At 43.0% G+C, this 20,822-nt stretch overlaps 2 protein-coding genes across 2 annotated transcripts in view; one reads left to right on the top strand and one right to left on the bottom strand.

Annotated features, from left to right (window-relative positions):
• The window catches only part of LOC149276750 (leucine-rich repeat-containing protein 9-like), a 28,162-nt gene extending 26,326 nt beyond the window's left edge, over positions 1–1,836 (bottom strand). Inside the window, exons 1-2 of the mRNA XM_089503344.1 lie at positions 1,789–1,836; positions 1,210–1,428 (exon numbers count right to left, since the gene is read on the bottom strand). Of these exons, the coding sequence (XP_089359470.1) occupies positions 1,210–1,428; positions 1,789–1,836 (267 nt within the window). The remainder of the gene's footprint in view (positions 1–1,209; positions 1,429–1,788) is intronic.
• Positions 1,837–8,035: 6,199 nt separating this feature from the next.
• The window catches only part of LOC149276749 (reticulon-1-like), a 34,368-nt gene continuing 21,581 nt past the window's right edge, over positions 8,036–20,822 (top strand). The window contains exon 1 of the mRNA XM_089503343.1: positions 8,036–8,213. Within this exon, the coding sequence (XP_089359469.1) occupies positions 8,036–8,213 (178 nt within the window). The remainder of the gene's footprint in view (positions 8,214–20,822) is intronic.

Raw genomic sequence — 20,822 nt, 5'->3', positions numbered from 1 at the left:
ATGGCCCTTTATCACTCCCATCACTCCTGTGTTGCAGTGGCCCTTTATCACTCCCATCACTCCTGTGTTCCAATGGCCCTTTATCACTCCCATCACTCCTGTGTTCCAATGGCCCTTTATCACTCCCATCACTCCTGTGTTGCAATGGCCCTTTATCACTCCCATCACTCCTGTGTTGCAGTGGCCCTTTATCACTCCCATCACTCCTGTGTTCCAATGGCCCTTTATCACTCCCATCACTCCTGTGTTCCAATGGCCCTTTATCACTCCCATCACTCCTGTGTTCCAATGGCACGTTGTGTTCGCTGATCCGAGTTTACGTTTAAAAGGCTAACTGATGGTTAGAAACCCTTTTGTAATTATGTTACAGCCGGAAATGTCCTTGTTTTCCATGAAACAGTAGTGTGCTGTAGTGTAACTTTCTAAAAGAGTTTTCTGCCTCTTAAATTCTGCATAGATTTGCTCAGTTCTGGCAAAAGACAGTTTCAGGGAAAATTTCCCTTTAATATTTCGTTAATGAGGCTCACGCTGGGAAACAGGGCTCACTGACAATATAACGCATATTAGTATAAATGCTTCTGAGTAACGCCTGAGGCTTTTAAATGTTAACGCACTTTGGTCAAAAGCATAATCCACTGGAATGACTGCGTTCTCAGTAATTAAACCCTAAAGTAATGCAATGTTGGTGTTCTGTCTCAGCTTGTAAGAGCGGGCCCTCTTTTGAATTTTATTATACCCATAAGAAACAGACTCGAGGCCATAATCTAAAACTAGATGTAATGTAATGTTAGGAAGTTTTATTTACGGAGAGGGTAGTGGATAAGTGAAACTGCCCCCAAGAAGAAGTGGTAGAGGCTAATACAGTGAGGGGATTTAAACATATATGGGATAGGCATATGGCTCCTGAAGATGAGACCAACGACTGATTAAGGTTTGAGTCTCTACAGCAGGAAAAATGGGCAGACTAGACGGGGGCCGAATGGGGGCCGATCTGCTGGCAGGTTGTATGGTTCTGGGTGACTATATGCCAGGACATCACGCCGCATCATTTGACAACTCAAGGAGGAACAGAAAGGCCCAGTTTATATTAGTAAAGAGATCATACGGGTTGATTACATCATAAGCGGGTAATTAATGAGTGGCCCTCGTACGCCTTTGCTACAAACGGCTAACCATTGCAATGAGTGTTTACAGGTGACGATAACTTACGGTTAAGCGACACTCAGTAACCCAAAGCTCTTGGAGCGAGCGGCAGGACTCGAGACCCTCGATCCGTTCTATATGTTGTCCGACTAAAACGAGGCGCGTTAGGTTTGGAAAATAAGACAATCCGACCATCTTCGGGTAACCGGAGAAAAACATTTCAAGCGCTCCCGTAGCCGGTCCTTCTTGATTGATCTTTTCGAAGCTCAAACCGTTACACATACACTGGAAGACGAAATGGAAATAAATAAAATATCAGTGGGAATACGATCATCGAATAAAGTTTGGAAATTCAAAAACTGTCCCACCTGTGCGTACCTGCAGACAGTGTTACTATATCAGGAAGGTTTTCTTTTATTACCTGTCTCTGCGTGATTATTTTATTACAGCGAGGGGATTTAAACATGCACAGGATGGGCACAAGGCTCTGAGTCTTTAAAGCAGGATAGACGGGTGACTGGACAGGGGCCGTATGGGGCCGACCACCCATCAGATCTTTCTCTTTGTACCAATAAGAGATAGGATAGCCTTCGACTTCATCCCAGCTCATCAACTACAGGAGAATAAAAATATATTTCTACTTACCAGCTCTTTAATAACTTCCTCGGAATCGAGGTCCTCGCCCGAAAGCATTTTCAAACGGAATTTGATGAGGGTGCTCGGAGTCCCTGTTTGAAAAAGATGATGAAGATGATGATGTTCTATTTACAAACGTTTAATATTTTAATGATCTCACCTACATTGAGAATTAGCTGCTATATTTTAACTACAGTTACTCGGAATCCATGTAACTTCCCCTACAAAACATATTAAGTTAGAAGCGTCCTTCGCCGGTTTACAGGCGATCCCCCTGCGTGCCGTTAAGTATACCAGTCAAAGTAATTAACTCTTTTCGTGCCAGCTGGATCAGAAGCAGACGCCATCCTTCCATCGTTTAACAGCCACCATTGACGTTGTCGATATTCTTCACAATGACAACCAAGAATAGCGAACGCAGCGACGGCCGCCGAGAAACAACAGCCCTCGAGTGCAATAGCCTTTCGGACACTAGGTGGCCATATAACAGCACTAGAACTATTTGTGGCATGGGGCCAAGTGACATAAATAGCTCAGCCAGAATCATACTCTTTAAATAAGTGTTAGTTGTTGAGAAAAGGGTTAATATGCTGTCGTCGCCCCCCCTGTTATTCGCTGTATAAAAGTATATACATACTTTATATATACATATATATATATATATATATATATTACATTAATATATATACAGGTGCACATACTGTGTGTGTGTATGTGTTTCTATATATATGTTCATATCTGTATGTATGTATATATATATATATATATATACACTGTATATATAATTATATATATAGATGTGTATATATATATATATATATATATATATACCCAAGCAGCCTTTACTGTCCCCCGTTAATCCGGCGTTTGGAGTCCCGGTGAGTCCACCATGAGTCCTGCTCCCCTCCGGCTTAGGTCCGGGCACCGGCCGCGTCTGCTGCCAAGGAGACTGTTGCTATGACAATAAAGCTCCGTCTTCGACTGCAGACAAATCAGCCAATGAAGGCGCGGAACTGAGACATGTGATACAGAAACAGTCCAATGAGGGAAAGGCTTCTTGTGCGTGCTGGGAAGCGGTGTGTGATTCCGCAGGGTGGAGGGCGGAGCTGGTAGTCACGTGCCTAGAATACTCGAGTATTAAATAGGGTCCTTTGGACCGTCCGAAACAGTTAAATAGGTTGTCGCCTGAGCACATAAAGCGCTTTTACTGACCTTTACACACACATTATATGATTGAGGACTGGCCCAGTGCTGGCTGAGGGTCACAGGAGTCGACCCAGTGCTGGCTGAGGGTCACAGGAGTCGGCCACTGCAGAGCGAGCAGCCACCTTCCCTGTGTCGTTTGTTATATTTTTGCAGTGCTAAATATGGATTTGTTTCCATGGTGACTGCCAAGAGATGTGACCCCAGAATGAGCCCCGCTAAGTGTGCGTGCGCAGGACTGGTCCCTGACCAAGTGTCACCCCAAACCCCACTGTCTGGTGCCCCCACAACAGGGTGACAAGGTTCTCATACCCCTATTGAGAACCTGCCTCCTGACCCCTCGTTCTCTGGAAGTTAAGTGCTTTATTCTGAACTTGCCTCTTTATTCCACGCCTGTCCTGCTGAAGCCCTGGCCGGTGGTGGCCCTTGGCCCGGCAACCCCCCCTCCAGGCCCGCTTGGTACTGAGACAGGCCCTGTGCCTGGCCAATGAGCAAGACAGAGCTTCCCAAATCCTGTGACCTCCATGGTATCCTGTCTCAGTCAGGACTTTCCTTTTGAATCCAAGACAGTTGCCTTGTATCTGTATAATGCCAACACCAACAAAATAAAGTACTTGAGAGGGCGAGCTGGGGGCTCTGTGCATTTATTGACAGAATCAGAGAAATGTGTGTTTTATATTAAATCCCAAATTTTTTTTAGCCTCTGCCCCCCCCCCCGGCAAACGGGTAGCGAAAGGAGATTATAATGCCACCCGCAGCTTTCGTCTGTGTTAGGGGTTAAATATTAATAAGAGGTTACCAATCAGAATGCTGCATCGTGGCAGACTGCCACGGCCACCAGGGCAGCAGCTCACGGGAAGCGTAATCATTTTAGTTAATGGAAGGGTTACAAAGTGGTCATTATGAGACAGCTGTCCCCAGATACCCGTTCCTAGCCCAGAGGGGCCGAAACGCCAGCTAAAAAAGATCACTGCGTGCACAGAAGCTAAAATTAAGAAAAATGTAATGAAGAATCTCAAAATAACTGTAAAAAAGCCATTTTTTACTATTTAATGTCATGTTGCCGGGCAGTGTTGTCACATACGTGTCCTATAAGGGATATACATCACAGCTCAAAAGTTTGGGGTCACTAAGAAAGGCACATTTTGTCCATTAAAATATCACGAACACAACGTGCCGTTGGAACACAGGAGTGATGGGAGTGATAAAAGGCCATTGGAGCACAGGAGTGATGGGAGTGATAAAGGGCCATTGGAACCCAGGAGTGATGGGAGTGATAAAAGGTCATTGGAACACAGGGATGATGGGAGTGATAAAAGGCCATTGGAACACAGGAGTGATGGGAGTGATAAAAGGCCATTGGAACACAGGAGTGATGGGAGTGATAAAGGGCCTCTGTACGGCTATGAAGCCGTTTGCAGCTAGAATAGCCATTTATAACATCAACCCCGTCTGTGCTGGATTTCGCATCCATTGCATGTTATTTTAACATGAAAAAATTTGCTTTTCTTTCAAAAACAAGGAAATTTCTGAGTGACCCCAAACTTTTGAACTGTGTTCATTTAAATAATAAGGCCCTTAAATATATTATAGGAATTAATATCGTTTAATGAAATATGAAATGGAAAAGGTACTTTATTTCATTTTCTACATTTTGATTAAACGATAGAAGCGTTGAGAAGATGGCTGGAGAGACGCGGAATTTTTGGGAGAAATTCCAACGCCGTACATCGCGAGCATCTGTCCCGGAATTCTGGAAATATTGTTACAAGCGCAGTCATAACATTTACACTGTGACACGCAATACAATCCGTGTGTCATATACCACTACATGCCTGCATACTGCCTCATGTAAAAGTCAATACCGGGGCCGTGAGGGGTACACAATGGCAGAATGTATACATGGAACAGCCTCCCAGTAGATGTGGTAGACATTAATAGCGTAAAGAGGCATACGGCTCCTGAATCTAAGATGAGACCAACGGCTGATTAAGGTTTGAGACTTTACAGCAGGAAGAATGGTTGACTAGACGGGGGCCGAATGGGGCCGATCTGCTGGCAGAGTCCGTTTCTGTGTTATTTTTGCTCCTTCTCATTGGCCGATTGCTGCTGACCAAGGGATCTCCTGTTACGTACGAGGAACACAAACGTTATAAAGAACAGGTTTGATCGTATTCTGTACAGATTTAAATTCTGCGGCTGCAGCTCGTGATGATCGCTGGTTTGTCACAAATTGGATTCTGACACCAAATCCTATCACTGAAAACTCCTATCAACAGTCTGGGGCATTTCTCTCCAACGACGCCACTGCAGGGCAGGTATCACATTTTAACTTGTTTTGCCTCTACAGTAACATCAAAAAACCCCAGCGCTGTCTATAGTAATAAACCCCAGCGCTGTATACAGTAATAAACCCCAGCGCTGTATACAGTAATAAACCCCAACGCTGTATACAGTAATATAACCCCCAGCACTGTATACAGTAATATAATCCCCCCAGCACTGTATACAGTAATATAACCCCCCCAGCGCTGTATACAGTAATATAAACCCCAGCGCTGTATACAGTAATAAACCCCAGCGCTGTATACAGTAATAAACCCCAACGCTGTATACAGTAATATAACCCCCAGCGCTGTATACAGTAATATAATCCCCCCAGCACTGTATACAGTAATATAACCCCCCAGCGCTGTATACAGTAATATAACCCCCCAGCGCTGTATACAGTAATATAACCCCCCCAGCGCTGTATACAGTAATATAACCCCCCCCCAGCACTGTATACAGTAATATAACCCCCCAGCGCTGTATACAGTAATGTCGGTGTTGACAAAAACCTGATTCTTATTTCATTTTGCCCCAATAAACTCCCTTAATCTGCAGATCTGGAGCCGCCGTTGTTGTCAGTCACGTGGTATTTCACCACACTGAGCTGATGCTTTATGGCAATGCTAATGAAGTCTGTTCCTCTATAGACTTTCATTAGTCAGAGTTTCCATCTGGGTGATTAAGACTGAGCCATTCTATTGTTCCCCACAGGCAGTATGATAAGGAGTCAGGGTGTTTGTCTAGTAGATCTGGGATCAGATAACAGAGCGAGAACCTCATACAAACGGCTGAAAACATTAAATTCTGGGGCAAAAAGTACAAGCAGGTTAAAAAAAAGAGAAAAACATTTGTGAATATTTCTAATCTGATACAAGGAATAAGAAATAGTGAAAGTTCAGCCAAGGTCCGTTCCATACCCCGTACGTTCCTATCACTGAGCTGGTGTATGGGTTCCCACCAGAAGGCTTGAAGCTAGTCATTGTCCGCTGGGGTAGATTGTAAGCTCTTGTGTGCAGTGGACAGGACTAGAGGATTTCTAACTAGTTTAACCATCATGCTGGGAAACTGACGCAGCTTTGGGGAAAACATCCCAACCATATAATAAACTCCATTAGTTGAAATAATATTTTAAGGTTCAATGCATAGTATTTTGGGGATGATGGGTCTATTATTTATTATCTACAAATTTCTATTTTTTTTACAGCGCCATCATATTCCGTAGCGCTGTACAACGGGATAGTCATTATATTTTTAATAGAATGTGTGCTGTTGCAGAAAGATCCACTGAACTCCCAGGAATATCCTTCACCGGGCTTTGTGTATTCGGGGGGGGGGGGGGGGGTTGATTTTGCCTGCCAGCTCGTCCACTTTTTGCCCCCCTGCTGTTACCCAGCGGCCCACGCGAAACTGCAGACGCGCCGTCTCGCCTCATCCAGTTGTTGTTAATCTGGCACAGTCACCCCTCAGAGCCGACATTAAAGATCACATTCAGCACCAACCAGAAATACAGACCCCCCACATCCGCTACCCAGAAACGTGGGCGGCGAAGCCCCCCGGGGCATTAATATTAATAATTCTTAATGGATTCAAAGGGACAGTTTAATGTCACGGGCAGCCTCAACAAAAAAAGAAAATGTATTATAGTAAGTTCCAAGAACTTTAATAGGCATTCTTAAAAGTTACGTACCTTAGGGAGAAGCTGCAGCGACTCCTCCTCTGCGGTCTGATGATTCTCGCCAATGATTGGCTGCTTTTCGTTAAAGCTCTCCTTAATAATCACCAGTCTGATACCAATACTACTTACAATACAACTACTAAAAATAATCAGTTTCACACTAACTGTGAAAATAATAACAATAAATAATAATACTAATAATAATAAATAATAAATACGTCTGCTAATAATTATCAGTTTCACAATGAAAATAATTACAATAAATAATAATAATAATAAATAATAATACTTATAAGAACACTGCTAATAATCAGTTTCACAATGAAAATAATTACAATAAATAATAATAATAATAATAATAATAATAATAATAAATAATAATAATACTTATAAGAACACTGCTAATAATCAGTTTCACAATGAGAATAATGACAATAAATCATAATATTAATAATAATAATACTTCTAAGAACACTGCTAATAATAATCATTTTGATATAATAATCGTCATAACATCATAAATACTAATAATGCTTCTACTGCAACTAATAAATCTATACTATCTGTACTATTAGACATTAATAATCAGTTTAATAATAACACCGCCCTTCCTATGAATAATGATGATGATTATTATTATTATTATTATGTTATTATTATTATTATAATTATGATGTTATCATTACTATTATTATGATTAGATTATTATTATTTATTATTGTTGTTGTTGTTATAATAATTGTTGTTGTTATTGTTGTTATTATGTATCATTCTTCATAGGAAGGGTGGGGTTAACTCTTTGAGTGCCGCATGCCTGCAGAGCACCCTGCGCTGGTCCAGCGCTTGAAGGGTAGCAGGGCGGTTCGGCGCCATGCCAAACCCCGGCCCGTGATTGGCTGTCCGGGGTGATGACGCAGGGGTGGAACTAGTGGAAAGTAGCAGCAGCCGTTTGCGTAGCGCTCCAGTTCTGGGGGCATCATCCTGCAGGAGGCTGCGGCAGCTCCAGCTCCCCTGGCCCGAGACCCCGCAACAGCCCCTGCCCCAGCCATGGCCGCCAATCTGGAGTATGGGAGCCGAGGGCTGGAAGGTGAGCGGGCGGCCTCCGGGCTCCCTGTTGCCCCTGTACAGGAGGATGGAGGCTCCTGGGGCTCCGAGGACCAGAGAGGCATCACCAGAACTCAGCAGGCAGGGCATCCTCCCGTTACCATGGAGACCACATCCACAGGTACACTGCTGCCCCCTGTGCCAGGCACTCACCCCCTTCCCACCCCAGACTGTGCCCCCCACCTCTACAGACAAAGTGCTAAATGTCCAAAAATAGCCAGATTCTACATTAAAATAACTGCCCCAGGGTAATTGCCACTTTAAGTACTGACCAGGGACAGGTTCCATGATGAAGATGGGGGGGGGGGGTAATGCTGCTTTATTTATGTGGCTGTGGGGGGCATCAATAGGTTTATTCCCCCTGCGGCAGGCTGGTTAGTGGGTTAGCTGTAAGGGTTAAAGAAATAATCCTATTTCAGGCGTTGGCGAAGGGTTAATATGACGCGTTTGGACATACACCCCGTTCACTGACAGTTATTAGGAGTTCGGCAGAACTGAGATCTAATTTTGCTTAATTCTAGAATTATTGGTTGCCCTGACAATTCCTTAAAAATACAAATATTTTTATAGCTGAAAAAAATCCCCAAAAATCACAGAAAACGCAAAGTGCCGCCCGGCGGATGTCACATTTACTGCCTTTTAAGCTTCAGTCCCACTTAGTACACAAACTGATTTGAGCTTAAAAAGCCGCTTTTCCGGTAACATTCAAATATACGTGTTGGGAAAACCTATAGTTTTTAGAATTTAAACCTGGATTGCCTCGCCCCATAACTTATTCTTTGAATAATGCCGATTCTTAACTTTTCTGGGCATTTCATACTCATCATTTTGGGTCTAATTATTAAAAATTAAGATGGCGCCTAACGTTGGGGGTTTATTCACTAAAAGGAGAGTTTTCAGGAGAGCTTTGGTTTTAACTCTCCATGCATTTTGAACGGCCAACGCTTGCAGGTTCCTCCAGCAAGAAGGTCGGAGCTGGCCCTGTACAATGCATGATTCAATGGATAAAAAGACTTTTGCTGATTTAACTATACATTATGCAGGGCCAGACCAGCTCTCCCTGCAGCAAAAGCTCTCCAGGGTTGGTCCTTCATCATCTACAGTGAAGGGATAGATGGAATGGAGGGAAGTTTTATTTACTGGGTGGGTGGTGGTAAGTAAGCGGAACAGCCTCCCAGCAGAAGTGGTAGAGGCTAATACAGTGAGGAAATGTATAGTATATGGATCCGGAATGGGTCTGATCTGCCGGCAAACACTCCATTTAGTAAAAAAAACCCCACTGTCTGTCTTTTCCTAAAATTCCAGTGCATTTATCTCGAAGACAGCCCAAAATTGACTAATCAGACTTTTTTCCCCCTAAAATTAATTAGAATATTTTATGTTTGTTTGTTTTTTTACCCAGTAAAACTTAACAAAATTATAATTCTGAAACCGTAATGATGTTTGGAAAATAAATGTTTTAGTCTAAAGGTTTCTCCGATGATGTCATAATTATGCCAGAGAGATGCTGTCTCTTTCAGAACAATTGGGTTCCTTTATGGTGTTTATGACTTATTTATTGATTTATATAACGCCAATTTATGCGGCAGCGCTGTACAGTAGGTCAACACGATATACCAAGTGCGTGGCGCTTTGGATTTACAGAAACAAAAGGTGAGGATGTCCCTGGCCAAGGAGCTTGCAATCTAGAACAGCCGCTTACTCATCCCATATCTCCCTGTTCTAATAGCGCCACGACCTCTATTCATCTGTGTAATAAGCCGCTGGCTCCCGCGGGATTGGCTGCTTGCTCTAGCGAGATTATTTTTATACATTATATACTTTTACAATATTTCAGGATAATTCGGTCGATAATTCTTTTCATCCTTTTAAGAAACTCATTTTTAAAACAATCGCCACAAGTCCAGAGAGGGAGCGGCGTGGCGTTACGGGAACACGCCGCGCGGCCGCCATGTTCACCGACGATGTCACATCCCGGCGCTCCGCATGTCGAAGGCGCGCAGCCTCCGTAGTGTAAGACGGCTCATTTCATGCCACCCAATTGCCCCGCTTTGCGCGGGACAGTCCTGGTTTTGCCACTACTGTGCTGGGATCTTTAGGTATAAAGAGCGCAGAGTCTATACATGAAATATTACTCTCTGTAAGGCCCCGTCCCCTATGTCGGCGTTGGCGTGTATAGCTGCACGCGTGACTGATGTGTTCTGCTGCTCTGAGCTCTTTCCGGTACGAAGGAGGCCTTCATAATTCATGAGTGTCGGGTGTCCTGCGGTTCACCAGAAGTCGAGCTCCTTTTTAATCTCCATCGGTTACGTTTTATGGGAAAAACCGCATTTCTGAGCCATGAAAAGAAACGCGTTTCGGCAACACTGACACTAACGGCAGCCCTACTGGAGAAGAACTCGCGCGCATGGAGGGGTTTCAGCCGAACGCATCTCAAAAGCTAGGGGGTAAATACATATGGGGGGATTCTGCAGACCCCCCTATGGATTTGTAAAGGGGGGGCCACAAAAAGAGATCTCACGTTCATTTAACACGCATCAGCCTGACTGTCCCTTTAAGAAGCCCAAGGTGCCGTCTAACACATCTTATTACAGAAAGTGCCCCTTCTATAGGGGTAACCCCACTCCAGAGGGGCAGCTGCCTCTACATTTATATTCATCTGTGAGCCAATCGGAAGTGATTGTATTAATCGGAAACTTTGTATCAGTTGTCATTATTTGTTTACTATTAAATAAACTGCTTCCTGATTGGTGTAACTGTGACTTGCTAGTTTTAATATCTGTATACTGCAGGGCCCCATAAACCCCAAACACCATGACGACGATAAATCACTTCCTGGAGTTTAGGGTTTCGCAGGGAAGTGCTTTTTCGTAAGGGGGCCCCCTGCCCAATATTATAACCCCCCCCCCCGACTCCCCGGCATACTGTGCCTACCGCCGGCCCGTACTGCCCGGCACGTTGAGTCTGAGCGCCGGGAGATGACATCATTTTCTGGCGCTCGGATGCAAGCGGGGTGTGAGGAGCGCGAGGAGACAGGCAGCGGGAGAGTCAACAAAGGCAGAGGTACAAAAAAGTGTGAACATGTAGCGTGTCAGTGTGTGTAAGTATGTTTCTGTGTGTGTAAGTATGTCAGTGTGTGTGTGTAAGTATGTCAGTGTGTGTGAAGATATGTTAGTATGTCAGTGTGTGTGTGTAAGTATGTCAGTGTGTGTGTGAAGATGTGTAAGTATGTCAGTGTGTGTAAGTATGTTAGTGTGTGTGTGTAAGTATGTTAGTGTGTGTGTGTAAGTATGTTAGTGTGTGTGAAGATATGTTAGTATGTCAGTGTGTGTGTGTAAGTACGTTAGTGTGTGTAAGTACGTTAGGGTGTGTAAGTATGTTAGTGTGTGTGTGTGTAAGTATGTTAGTGTGTGTAAGTATGTTAGTGTGTGTAAGTACGTTAGTGTGTGTAAGTATGTTAGTGTGTGTAAGTATGTTAGTGTGTGTGAAGATATGTTAGTATGTCAGTGTGAGTGTAAGTACGTTAGTGTGTGTAAGTATGTTAGTGTGTGTGAAGATATGTTAGTATGTCAGTGTGAGTGTAAGTACGTTAGTGTGTGTAAGTATGTTAGTGTGTGTGAAGATATGTTAGTATGTCAGTGTGAGTGTAAGTATGTTAGTGAGTGTAAGTACGTTAGTGTGTGTAAGTACGTTAGTGTGTGTAAGTACGTTAGTGTGTGTAAGTATGTTAGTGTGTGTAAGTATGTTAGTGTGTGTGAAGATATGTTAGTATGTCAGTGTGTGTGTGTAAGTACGTTAGTGTGTGTAAGTACGTTAGGGTGTGTAAGTATGTTAGTGTGTGTGTGTGTAAGTATGTTAGTGTGTGTAAGTATGTTAGTGTGTGTAAGTACGTTAGTGTGTGTAAGTATGTTAGTGTGTGTGAAGATATGTTAGTATGTCAGTGTGAGTGTAAGTACGTTAGTGTGTGTAAGTATGTTAGTGTGTGTGAAGATATGTTAGTATGTCAGTGTGAGTGTAAGTATGTTAGTGAGTGTAAGTACGTTAGTGTGTGTAAGTATGTTAGTGTGTGTAAGTATGTTAGTGTGTGTGAAGATATGTTAGTATGTCAGTGTGAGTGTAAGTACGTTAGTGTTAGCTCTATATTTTTTTGGCTGGCTCCAAATGTTTGGATACGGTTATACGGTTTCCCTTTTTGGTGAATATACGGTATATAGTTATACGGTTTCCCTTTTTGGTGAATATACGGTATATAGTTATACGGTTTCCCTTTTTGGTGAATATACGGTATATAGTTATACGGTTTCCCTTTTTGGTGAATATACGGTATATAGTTATACGGTTTCCCTTTTTGGTGAATATACGGTATATAGTTATACGGTTTCCCTTTTTGGTGAATATACGGTATATAGTTATACGGTTTCCCTGTTTGGTGAATATACGGTATATAGTTATACGGTTTCCCTTTTTGGTGAATATACGGTATATAGTTATACGGTTTCCCTTTTTGGTGAATATACGGTATATAGTTATACGGTTTCCCTGTTTGGTGAATATACGGTATATAGTTATACGGTTTCCCTTTTTGGTGAATATACGGTATATAGTTATACGGTTTCCCTTTTTGGTGAATATACGGTATATAGTTATACGGTTTCCCTTTTTGTTGTAGCGCTGATTGCTTTTTAGTACATATCGTTAATACGCTCTAAATGTAGCCTGATCTGTAACAGAAAGTTGAAAGCACTTTCATACGGTTACCTAATTCCGTTTGTTTTATGGAGCAATTACTCACGGTGCATTTTTATCGGAGCTATTATTGTTCGTCATGGCAACATCATAAATCCAACGTCTTCTCTACCTTTTTTTTTCGAAAGACGCAGATAGACGTTAAAAAAAAACTATCCATTTTCGAAAAAAAAAAACCCCTCCAATGATCACAATGTCAAGGAAACCGACGCGCAGCTTTTTACAGAGACTATAAGGGGTTAGAATCTGTTTCATGAAAACAAAGACTTTTGGTGCTGAAATATTGTAAGTCCAATGCAGCAAAGTGCTTTCCGGAGCAGAACCTGCTACTGCGAACCAAATTAGGATTTTTTCCTCCCCAATTTATTTTTAGCCACAGAAATCACATTTATATTTCAGCAACCCCAGGTTAACTCATCGTGGTACAGTTTGAATACAAATTGCAACAATGGTACTTGAGCAGTTTATGATTTGTAAGTTTTTGCACTTTCTGCGGTCGAGATCAACTAGGGCTTGGCCTGGGGCAGCAGGTCCAGGGGGCAGCAGGACCAGGGGGCAGCAAGGGAGCAGATAACCCCAATCCACCCATTTACACTATGGGGCTGTGCTCTGCATACCTTTAAAACGTGGAGTGTCGGGTTATGATGTCATATCCCCGCGCTTCTTCTCTTAAGGGCTCCTTTTAATGCAGCGAGGGCGCTGATCTGTATAATATATAAATATATGTAATATATATGTAAATATAAGATCCCGCGTGATGGTATATTATTCCAGCGTTACGTACAGTGCTATATAGCGTTTACGGCAATATAGTTTAGCAGTAAAGAAACGAGGGTCTTGTGCCGTATTTCTCCCATGTCTTCATCGACCTGCAGATGAGGATGTCGCCATCTTAGTCATGTCATATTTAGGTGACTTACCCCACTTAAGCACTACATTTGTGCTTTTATGGCCGACCCAAAGAAGCCCAGCTTATCTTTTAAAGTCCTTCCCTGTACTTTGGTGATTAAGACCGAGGCATTCTGCGTTCTACGCAAAAATACCGCATTGCCTTTATGCATTAATAATCTGCCGGTTCTCCCAGCGAGCGGCGCGCACCTTCCATTGTTTTCAGTTTGTTTTTCTGCTGCATTCCCGATGGACTCCTTCGCGGGGAGAAGATCTGCTCCAGTTCCAGGGCCTTCATTCTTAACCCTTTATAGCGCCAGGGGGACAAGCTGTACATTTTATCGGTAACCCTACAGTCACTAAGATCCTTGCATCAAGAATAATGTAATGGAGCGTCTAGGATGACCGACATGTCAGGAATGTGACGATATTATGTTGTTACATTTAAAATGAAACATTCGTGTTTACACACCACAGCAGCAACATCAATTATTACAATTGATATTTCATTTCTAAAAGTAACCGTCTAATCCCCAAAATTATATTTCTGTTTTAAATGTATATTTATTTCTCATATATTGCATACAAATTGGAACATAGTTTCGTTAGGACCGAAGGCAGAGAGCATTAGCCTGGAAACCTCCTGCACATGCTCAGTAGCACTCCCATTGAAGTCACTGAAGCAAACGCCAATCACATGTATGTTAGCAAAACATCCGTGTTCACATAGCGTACACGTGATTGGCTGCCGCTTCTCCTTTTACTTCAGCGGGAGTTCAGCTGCCTAGAAGGGAGTTTTGCAAGAAGTGTACTGCGGTATGCTCCCTGCTTTCAGTAGAGGTGGCTGGGGGCGGAGCTAAATCGGGGAAAATAACAAAGTAGTAAAAAAAATAACGTCAGCACTTACTTGCATGCAGTAAAATGCACCAGAATCCATGCAAAATGGATTCCAATATACATTGTACACGGAAACGGAGCTGGAGCGGGCCTGTTAATGGGGAGAATTTGGCTAAAATGAGCTAAATGGTTGGTTATCTTTTTTTTTTGTTAAATTAAATGTCAATACAGAGTATTTAAAGGGACTACAAGTCAAAAAAGATGTAAAACGATCATTTGGTTTAATTACAGAAACGCAGAAGCTTGTTCGGTTTCTATGACTTCAGCCCGTCGATACTGGTGTTTGTGTCACATGACTTTTACGTTTTCCCTGCAAAAAAAACTCTGTATAGGGCTGTATTTTTTAACTTGGTTATTTTTGGCTATTGGCATTTAACATAACAGGACAGAGAATGCGTTTTCAATTCAAGGACGCCTTTAAATATTGCTTTTTAGATTGTGGACTCATTTGGTGCCCTCTCGGTGCCCTTAGACAGAGCTAAAGGGGGCAATTAGGTTATGAGCCAGAGATACTCATCTGATTTGCCCCTTTTTGAATGACTTTTGGCTCGGTTGCTCTGTAGGATAGCTTTCTGCTCATCCCAAGCTTTCTCGAATTCAGGAAACATAGCGCAAGCTAATCAATGCGTGACTATTTCTGGCTGTGGGTTATTGTCTCTCTAAATTCAGGTTTCTAACAAAGGAACAATCAATGTTCTGGGCGTCTGATGTCTCCTTTCGGCATCTATTCTGAGAAGCCGTGATGGATGTGTTTCAGTGTTACAGCGCTGGCTTTTGAAATAAGACCAGTTAATGTATTCTTTTTGGCAATTGCCACTGACTGAGATGGGGAGAATAATGAGTGGTGATGGGTCATGTGGTAAAGGGTTAATACAGCGAGGGGATTTCAACATGCATGGGACAGGCATACGGCTCCTGAATCTAAGACGAGACCAACGACTGATAAAGGTTTGAGTCTTTACAGCAGCAGAAATGGGCAGACTAGACGGGGGCCGAAAGGGGCCGATCTGCCGGTTAGTGAATGGAAAAGATCACATGAGAATTCCATTCAAGAGACCGGCCTTCTACATACTGAATATATATTATAAATCAGGGTGGTTAGAAGCCTCCAGGATGTATCTCAGGTGACGTCACATACCTCACAGTGCTTTGAATAACAATGCAAAGGTAGCCATTGCCTGCCACCAAGGTCGTTCACAAGGTGAGGATGCTAACAGCTGGTGCCAAAAGTATTGGAGAATCACATCTTGTTTTTGTTAATAATGGTAACAGATTAGTGCACGAGTACATATAGAAAAAACATATATATTAAAAAAAAAGTTTATTGTGACATTAATGAATTGTAATACATACAGCCAGTACTCGACGTACATTAACGGGTTACCCCGAGAAAACTGTAGTAGACAGAAGCGCCCCTTCTCCAGATGGGGGGATCCCTCCCAGGTCCCGCCCACTGATGCTGTCAGTCCCGCCCACAATGATGTCAGTCCCACCCACCAACAACCTCAGTCCTGCCCACTGCTAACGTCGGCCCCATCCACCGGCGCCATTGGACTACCCGGAGAGGGAGCGCTCCAGGGACGGCCATTATATTGTAATTGGGGTTAGAAAGAACGTGTGTATTACCTGCCCAACCAGCCCATTAAGAAAGCTGTACCCCCAGTAATACGGCCCAAGGGCTGCCACCCACCCCAGAGATGCCTCACACGCTAAAAACTTTCCCAAATTGAATGTTTCCTGGACCGATGCATTATATTAAAGAGTGGATTTTTGAAATGACTTTTGGGAGCAGAGTAATTGGATGACCGTCCTCGATTCCGTTTCCCATCCTCGTGGGAGCGAACATAAATAGACTCCGTGACATAGAAATTATTTTCGCTCATTAGCAGCTTAGGTGGATCCCGAGATCTTTGGGCTACTCAAAAATGACCCAACTATGGCAGCTATCCATTCATTCATAACGCACTTAAAAGCACGGATATTTTTACTAAGCGCTGACGGATTTACTCACATTGCATTATAAGAAAGGGGAAGTGTAGGAAGGACAGTGGCTGGGGTCTTATTTACCTAAAAGGTGGTAGATAAATGGAACAGCTTCCCATCAGAAGTGTTAGTACAGGGGTTCTCAAACTGCGGCCCTCCAGCTGCTGCAGGACTACATCTCCCATAATGCTCCTTCAGCTAAGGGGCTGGCTGAGGAGTATGGGAGATGTAGTCCTGCAGCAGCTGGAGGGCCGCAGTTTGAGAACCCCTGTGTTAGTAGATAATATAGTGAGGGAATTCAAACCTGCAAATCATTTTGTGTCTCATATTTTTTTTGCAGGGAATGCTTAATTGCCATGTGACTCAAAAGTAGGGTGCAGCCATAGAAACTGAGAGCTATTTAGAAGTCTCTGTGTTGTTTTATGCAAAGGAGTACAACGACGGATCTGCTAGTGTGTATTTGCTTAAAATGGAACATTAAGTGGAACAGCAGCTTAAGATCTGCTGCCGTTAGGTGGGTCGCCGGGGGGGGGGGGGTGTCACAGCCAAATCGCAGGAACTTTAACAAAATAGAGTAATGAGCTCTGATTATCAGCGTCGCAAGAAATAGGAGTGTCCAAATTAATGTGGGTTCAATCTAACTCCCTCGGCAAGGTTCTATAAGGGGTATAAAGGAAAAGTTTAAGGGGGGTAATAAGTAAATAGATCAAATGAGAAGTCCTGCTGTAAATTGAAATTGGAAATAAGGGGTTAAAAGACGGCGATACATTGTATCGAAGCGATGATTCCGGCCAATATACTTTTTTTGTGGTCTATGCAGGGATTGCAATTGAATTATTTGTGATAGATTTGTCTCTGGCATTGACTCCATGCCCAGTTTTGGTGCAATATAGTAAAAGTAGGGGAGGGTTGGCACCCTCTGGCCCCGGGGGCACGTATAGCCAAGTAGCCCCTCTGCCTCCCTTCCCACTACGATCAACATACACACACTAACACACATACTAACACACTAACCTTTTCTGGTTAAGTGGCCCCTCCCCTTTGGTGGAAGCTGATTGGTTCTGGTAGCCTGGAAGGTGGAGTGAGAAGGAAGGTAGCCTCAGGGCAGGGCACTAATTAGTTTTTTCCCACTTTTACCCCACGAGACGCAAACTCGTAAAACAACAGAACCAAACCTCTCTACGCTAATGAAGAAATGGCGAGCTTATCTTAGCTTGTCTTAGATTCAGGAGCCGTATGTCTATCCCATGCATGTTTAATACCCTCGCTGGATTACCCTCTACCATTTCTTCTGGGAAGTTGTCCCACTTATCTACTACCCTCTCAGTAAAGTAAAACTTCCTCATATTCTATCTAAGCCTCTGACCTCGATCTAACGTTTCTAGACACAGAAGTGTAAATTACAGGGAAACTAGCTCAAAGTTTGTCTCAGAGGGAGCGAACCCAAGTGTCACCGGCGGCCCCCCAGGCTGCATCCCAGCGTTTGTCTATTCATCTGATATATACTATAAAAGGTTTATATATATATATATATATATATATATATCTGATATTTAATTTCTGTAATGCACTCCGGTCACATGAAACCGCAGCGGCCATTACTGTCACCATCCATTCTCCCGAGAATAAGTAACTTTTACTTCTAATGAGAGCACAAAGAGGGAGGCCATCATGAATCAGACCCAGAATGTCACTCGGCGGGTCTGATGAATGAAGTTAACGACCCCGGTGATTTCACCCTGATGTTCTGTACCAACTGAGCCAACAGACATCATCATCAGCAACCAAACCCTCCCCTCCGCCGCCGCCATAATACCCTCCGCCAAAAGACCTGCTCAGCAAGTGCCCGTCTGCACGTTATAGATTCACCATGGCAACAGAAATCGGTAACAAGACAATAAAGCCGTGAAGATTACTGTGGGAGAATGCGTTCTGGGTGAATATATCCATATTCTTAATCTTAATCACAGACGACTCTGCCGGCAGATCGGCCCCATTCGGCCCCCATCTAGTCGCCCGTTTCTCCTGCTCTAAAGACTCAAACCTTAATCAGTCGTTGTTCTCATCTTAGAGTTAGGAGCCATATGTCTACCCCATGTTTAAATCCCCTCACTGTATTAACCTGTACCACCTTTGCTGGAAGGTTATTCCACTTATCTACCACCCTAAAGTAAAACTCTTCCATTCCATCTAAGCCTCTGATCCTCTAGTTTTAGCTTCTGGACTCCCGTACATGCATTCATCATACACCTAATATGAAGCAGTCACTACCCTGCCCAATGTTTTTTAATAACATTTTCCTAAACACACCTCACCGACTGCACAACTATATCCCCAAGGGACTGCTTTTGTGCCATGCCAAGCGTTCCCTGCATTTAGCTCCTAAGGTGTTAAATTCAGCAGAGTAGGTGGGACAGAACCTTTGCCAGGCCTGTTAACAAAGCTCCTCGTAGTTAGTCCGGTTAGAGAGGTAGCGCTCAAGAGTTAGGCCAACCTCAACGGTTGGTCTAACTCTGTTTTGAAAGTTTTGAGTCTAGAGCTGTCTAGTTGGACATCTTTAGTGGAGCCAAGTATTTGTCGAGTGCATCTTCACTGCTGGCTGTTGAGTCTGTAAGTTGAGTTGGTCCCATAACCTCAGTTGAGTTGGCCATCAAGTTGGTCATCGGCCTCGTTGAGTCTCGGATCGTATGACTTCTTCTCAACGAGCTGAATGTTCCTTCGAGTACCTAGACTTGTCGATTGTTTATGGCGGCAGATACATTGTTTCTCTCTCCCTCTGTAGAATAGAAGCTCATTTGTAATGATCTCGAGTATAAACCGCATGAGACCTTTTCTAGTTCACTAATCTAGATGATCACAGAGCCAAGATTCCACCCCCCCCCCCTCCGGATACTTTAAAATAATTACGCCGGTCATTTTCTGGTTCTCGATCTCGGCTGACATTTTATAGTCTGGAATTCCTGCCATCTTTATCTGCATTACTTGTATTTAAAGAATGCTACATTCCTATAATATGGGAGAGAAAATCATCTTTAAGACAATCTCTCTTGCTGGGACACCAAATGTCACCGTTATTGTAAAGCTGTAGGGCTGCGGCGATATTCCAGAGCCCAACCAGATCAGATTTTTCTTGCTGACATCTAAATTTAATCCTCCTAGCTTCAAAGGAAGATTTCTATCTTAACCCCTTGCATCCCGAAGGCCAGGGTCTCAGTTGTGAACAATAGAAGCTTCAGGCTTAGAGGTAAAGGTTATGGTGAGAAAGAAGACCAAACAATCTTTCTGGTTTTAACCCCGATTGATTTGTTAATTTAGGCACAAAAAATGGTTTATATTAATGATAATAGAATTTTATAAGATTATTTTATTTTATTATAAAAAAAAAAAATGAAGTACAATTTAGTGGCCAGGAGAGGAAGCAGCTTCATAGTAGGTGGTTAAGTTGCTTATTTTGGTAAAGGTGGGATGTAGATGGAACCAAGAAGAAGGTTCTATCGACAACATTGGGCAGAGTATTCAAGGGTCCCTAAAATGTGGCCCTTGTCTTTTGTGCACCATAATCACCGAGGACCAGGGAGTTATACGGCCCTTGATCAGGCTGGGATGATACATTTTATCCTTAGTTTAAAACACATTTAATGTGACAGAGCTGAGTATTAAATCAGGAGGGGTTCCCTGGACCTCGAGGGACTTCCATAGTGAGAAATGTCTTTTTTTTCCAGTTCACTCTGATTTCCAGACACTATCCAAGGAGCTCGGTCCCAATCACGAGGACAATCAAATATTTACCCGGAGTCTGGAGGACATGTCTCTCCTTTACGAGTGAATCGGCGGTGGCAACGTGTTGGCTTGCGCTTTCAGGTTGCCTTAGCAGCCATTCAGTGAGCCACTCAAAACAAATATTTAATTTCTCACATTTTTACTTGTTATTTCCCAGCCGAAGGCATTCGGCTCGTGTTTGCTTCTTCTTCAACAACATACCTCAAAACATTTCTGTTGAAACTATTTTTATTTGAGATGGAATTTTAGCTAAAGAAGAGACCTCTGAAGTTCTGTAAGCTTGTGTAATATTACAGTGTTTTCCTACATTGGTCTGATAAAAAATTGGTCTGATCAACTTCCACCAAAGACTCCATAATGATAAAGCAAAGCTAGGTATGATTTAGACACATTCTACTTTTCTGCAGTTCAAAGTGATTGGAATCGAACTCCTTTA

This window comes from Sceloporus occidentalis, unplaced genomic scaffold (genome assembly GCF_023333645.1).
Source record: "Sceloporus occidentalis isolate IW3139 unplaced genomic scaffold, rSceOcc1.0.p SCAF_226, whole genome shotgun sequence".
Lineage (NCBI taxonomy): Eukaryota > Metazoa > Chordata > Lepidosauria > Squamata > Phrynosomatidae > Sceloporus > Sceloporus occidentalis.
This window is presented reverse-complemented; position numbering and strand designations above follow the sequence as displayed.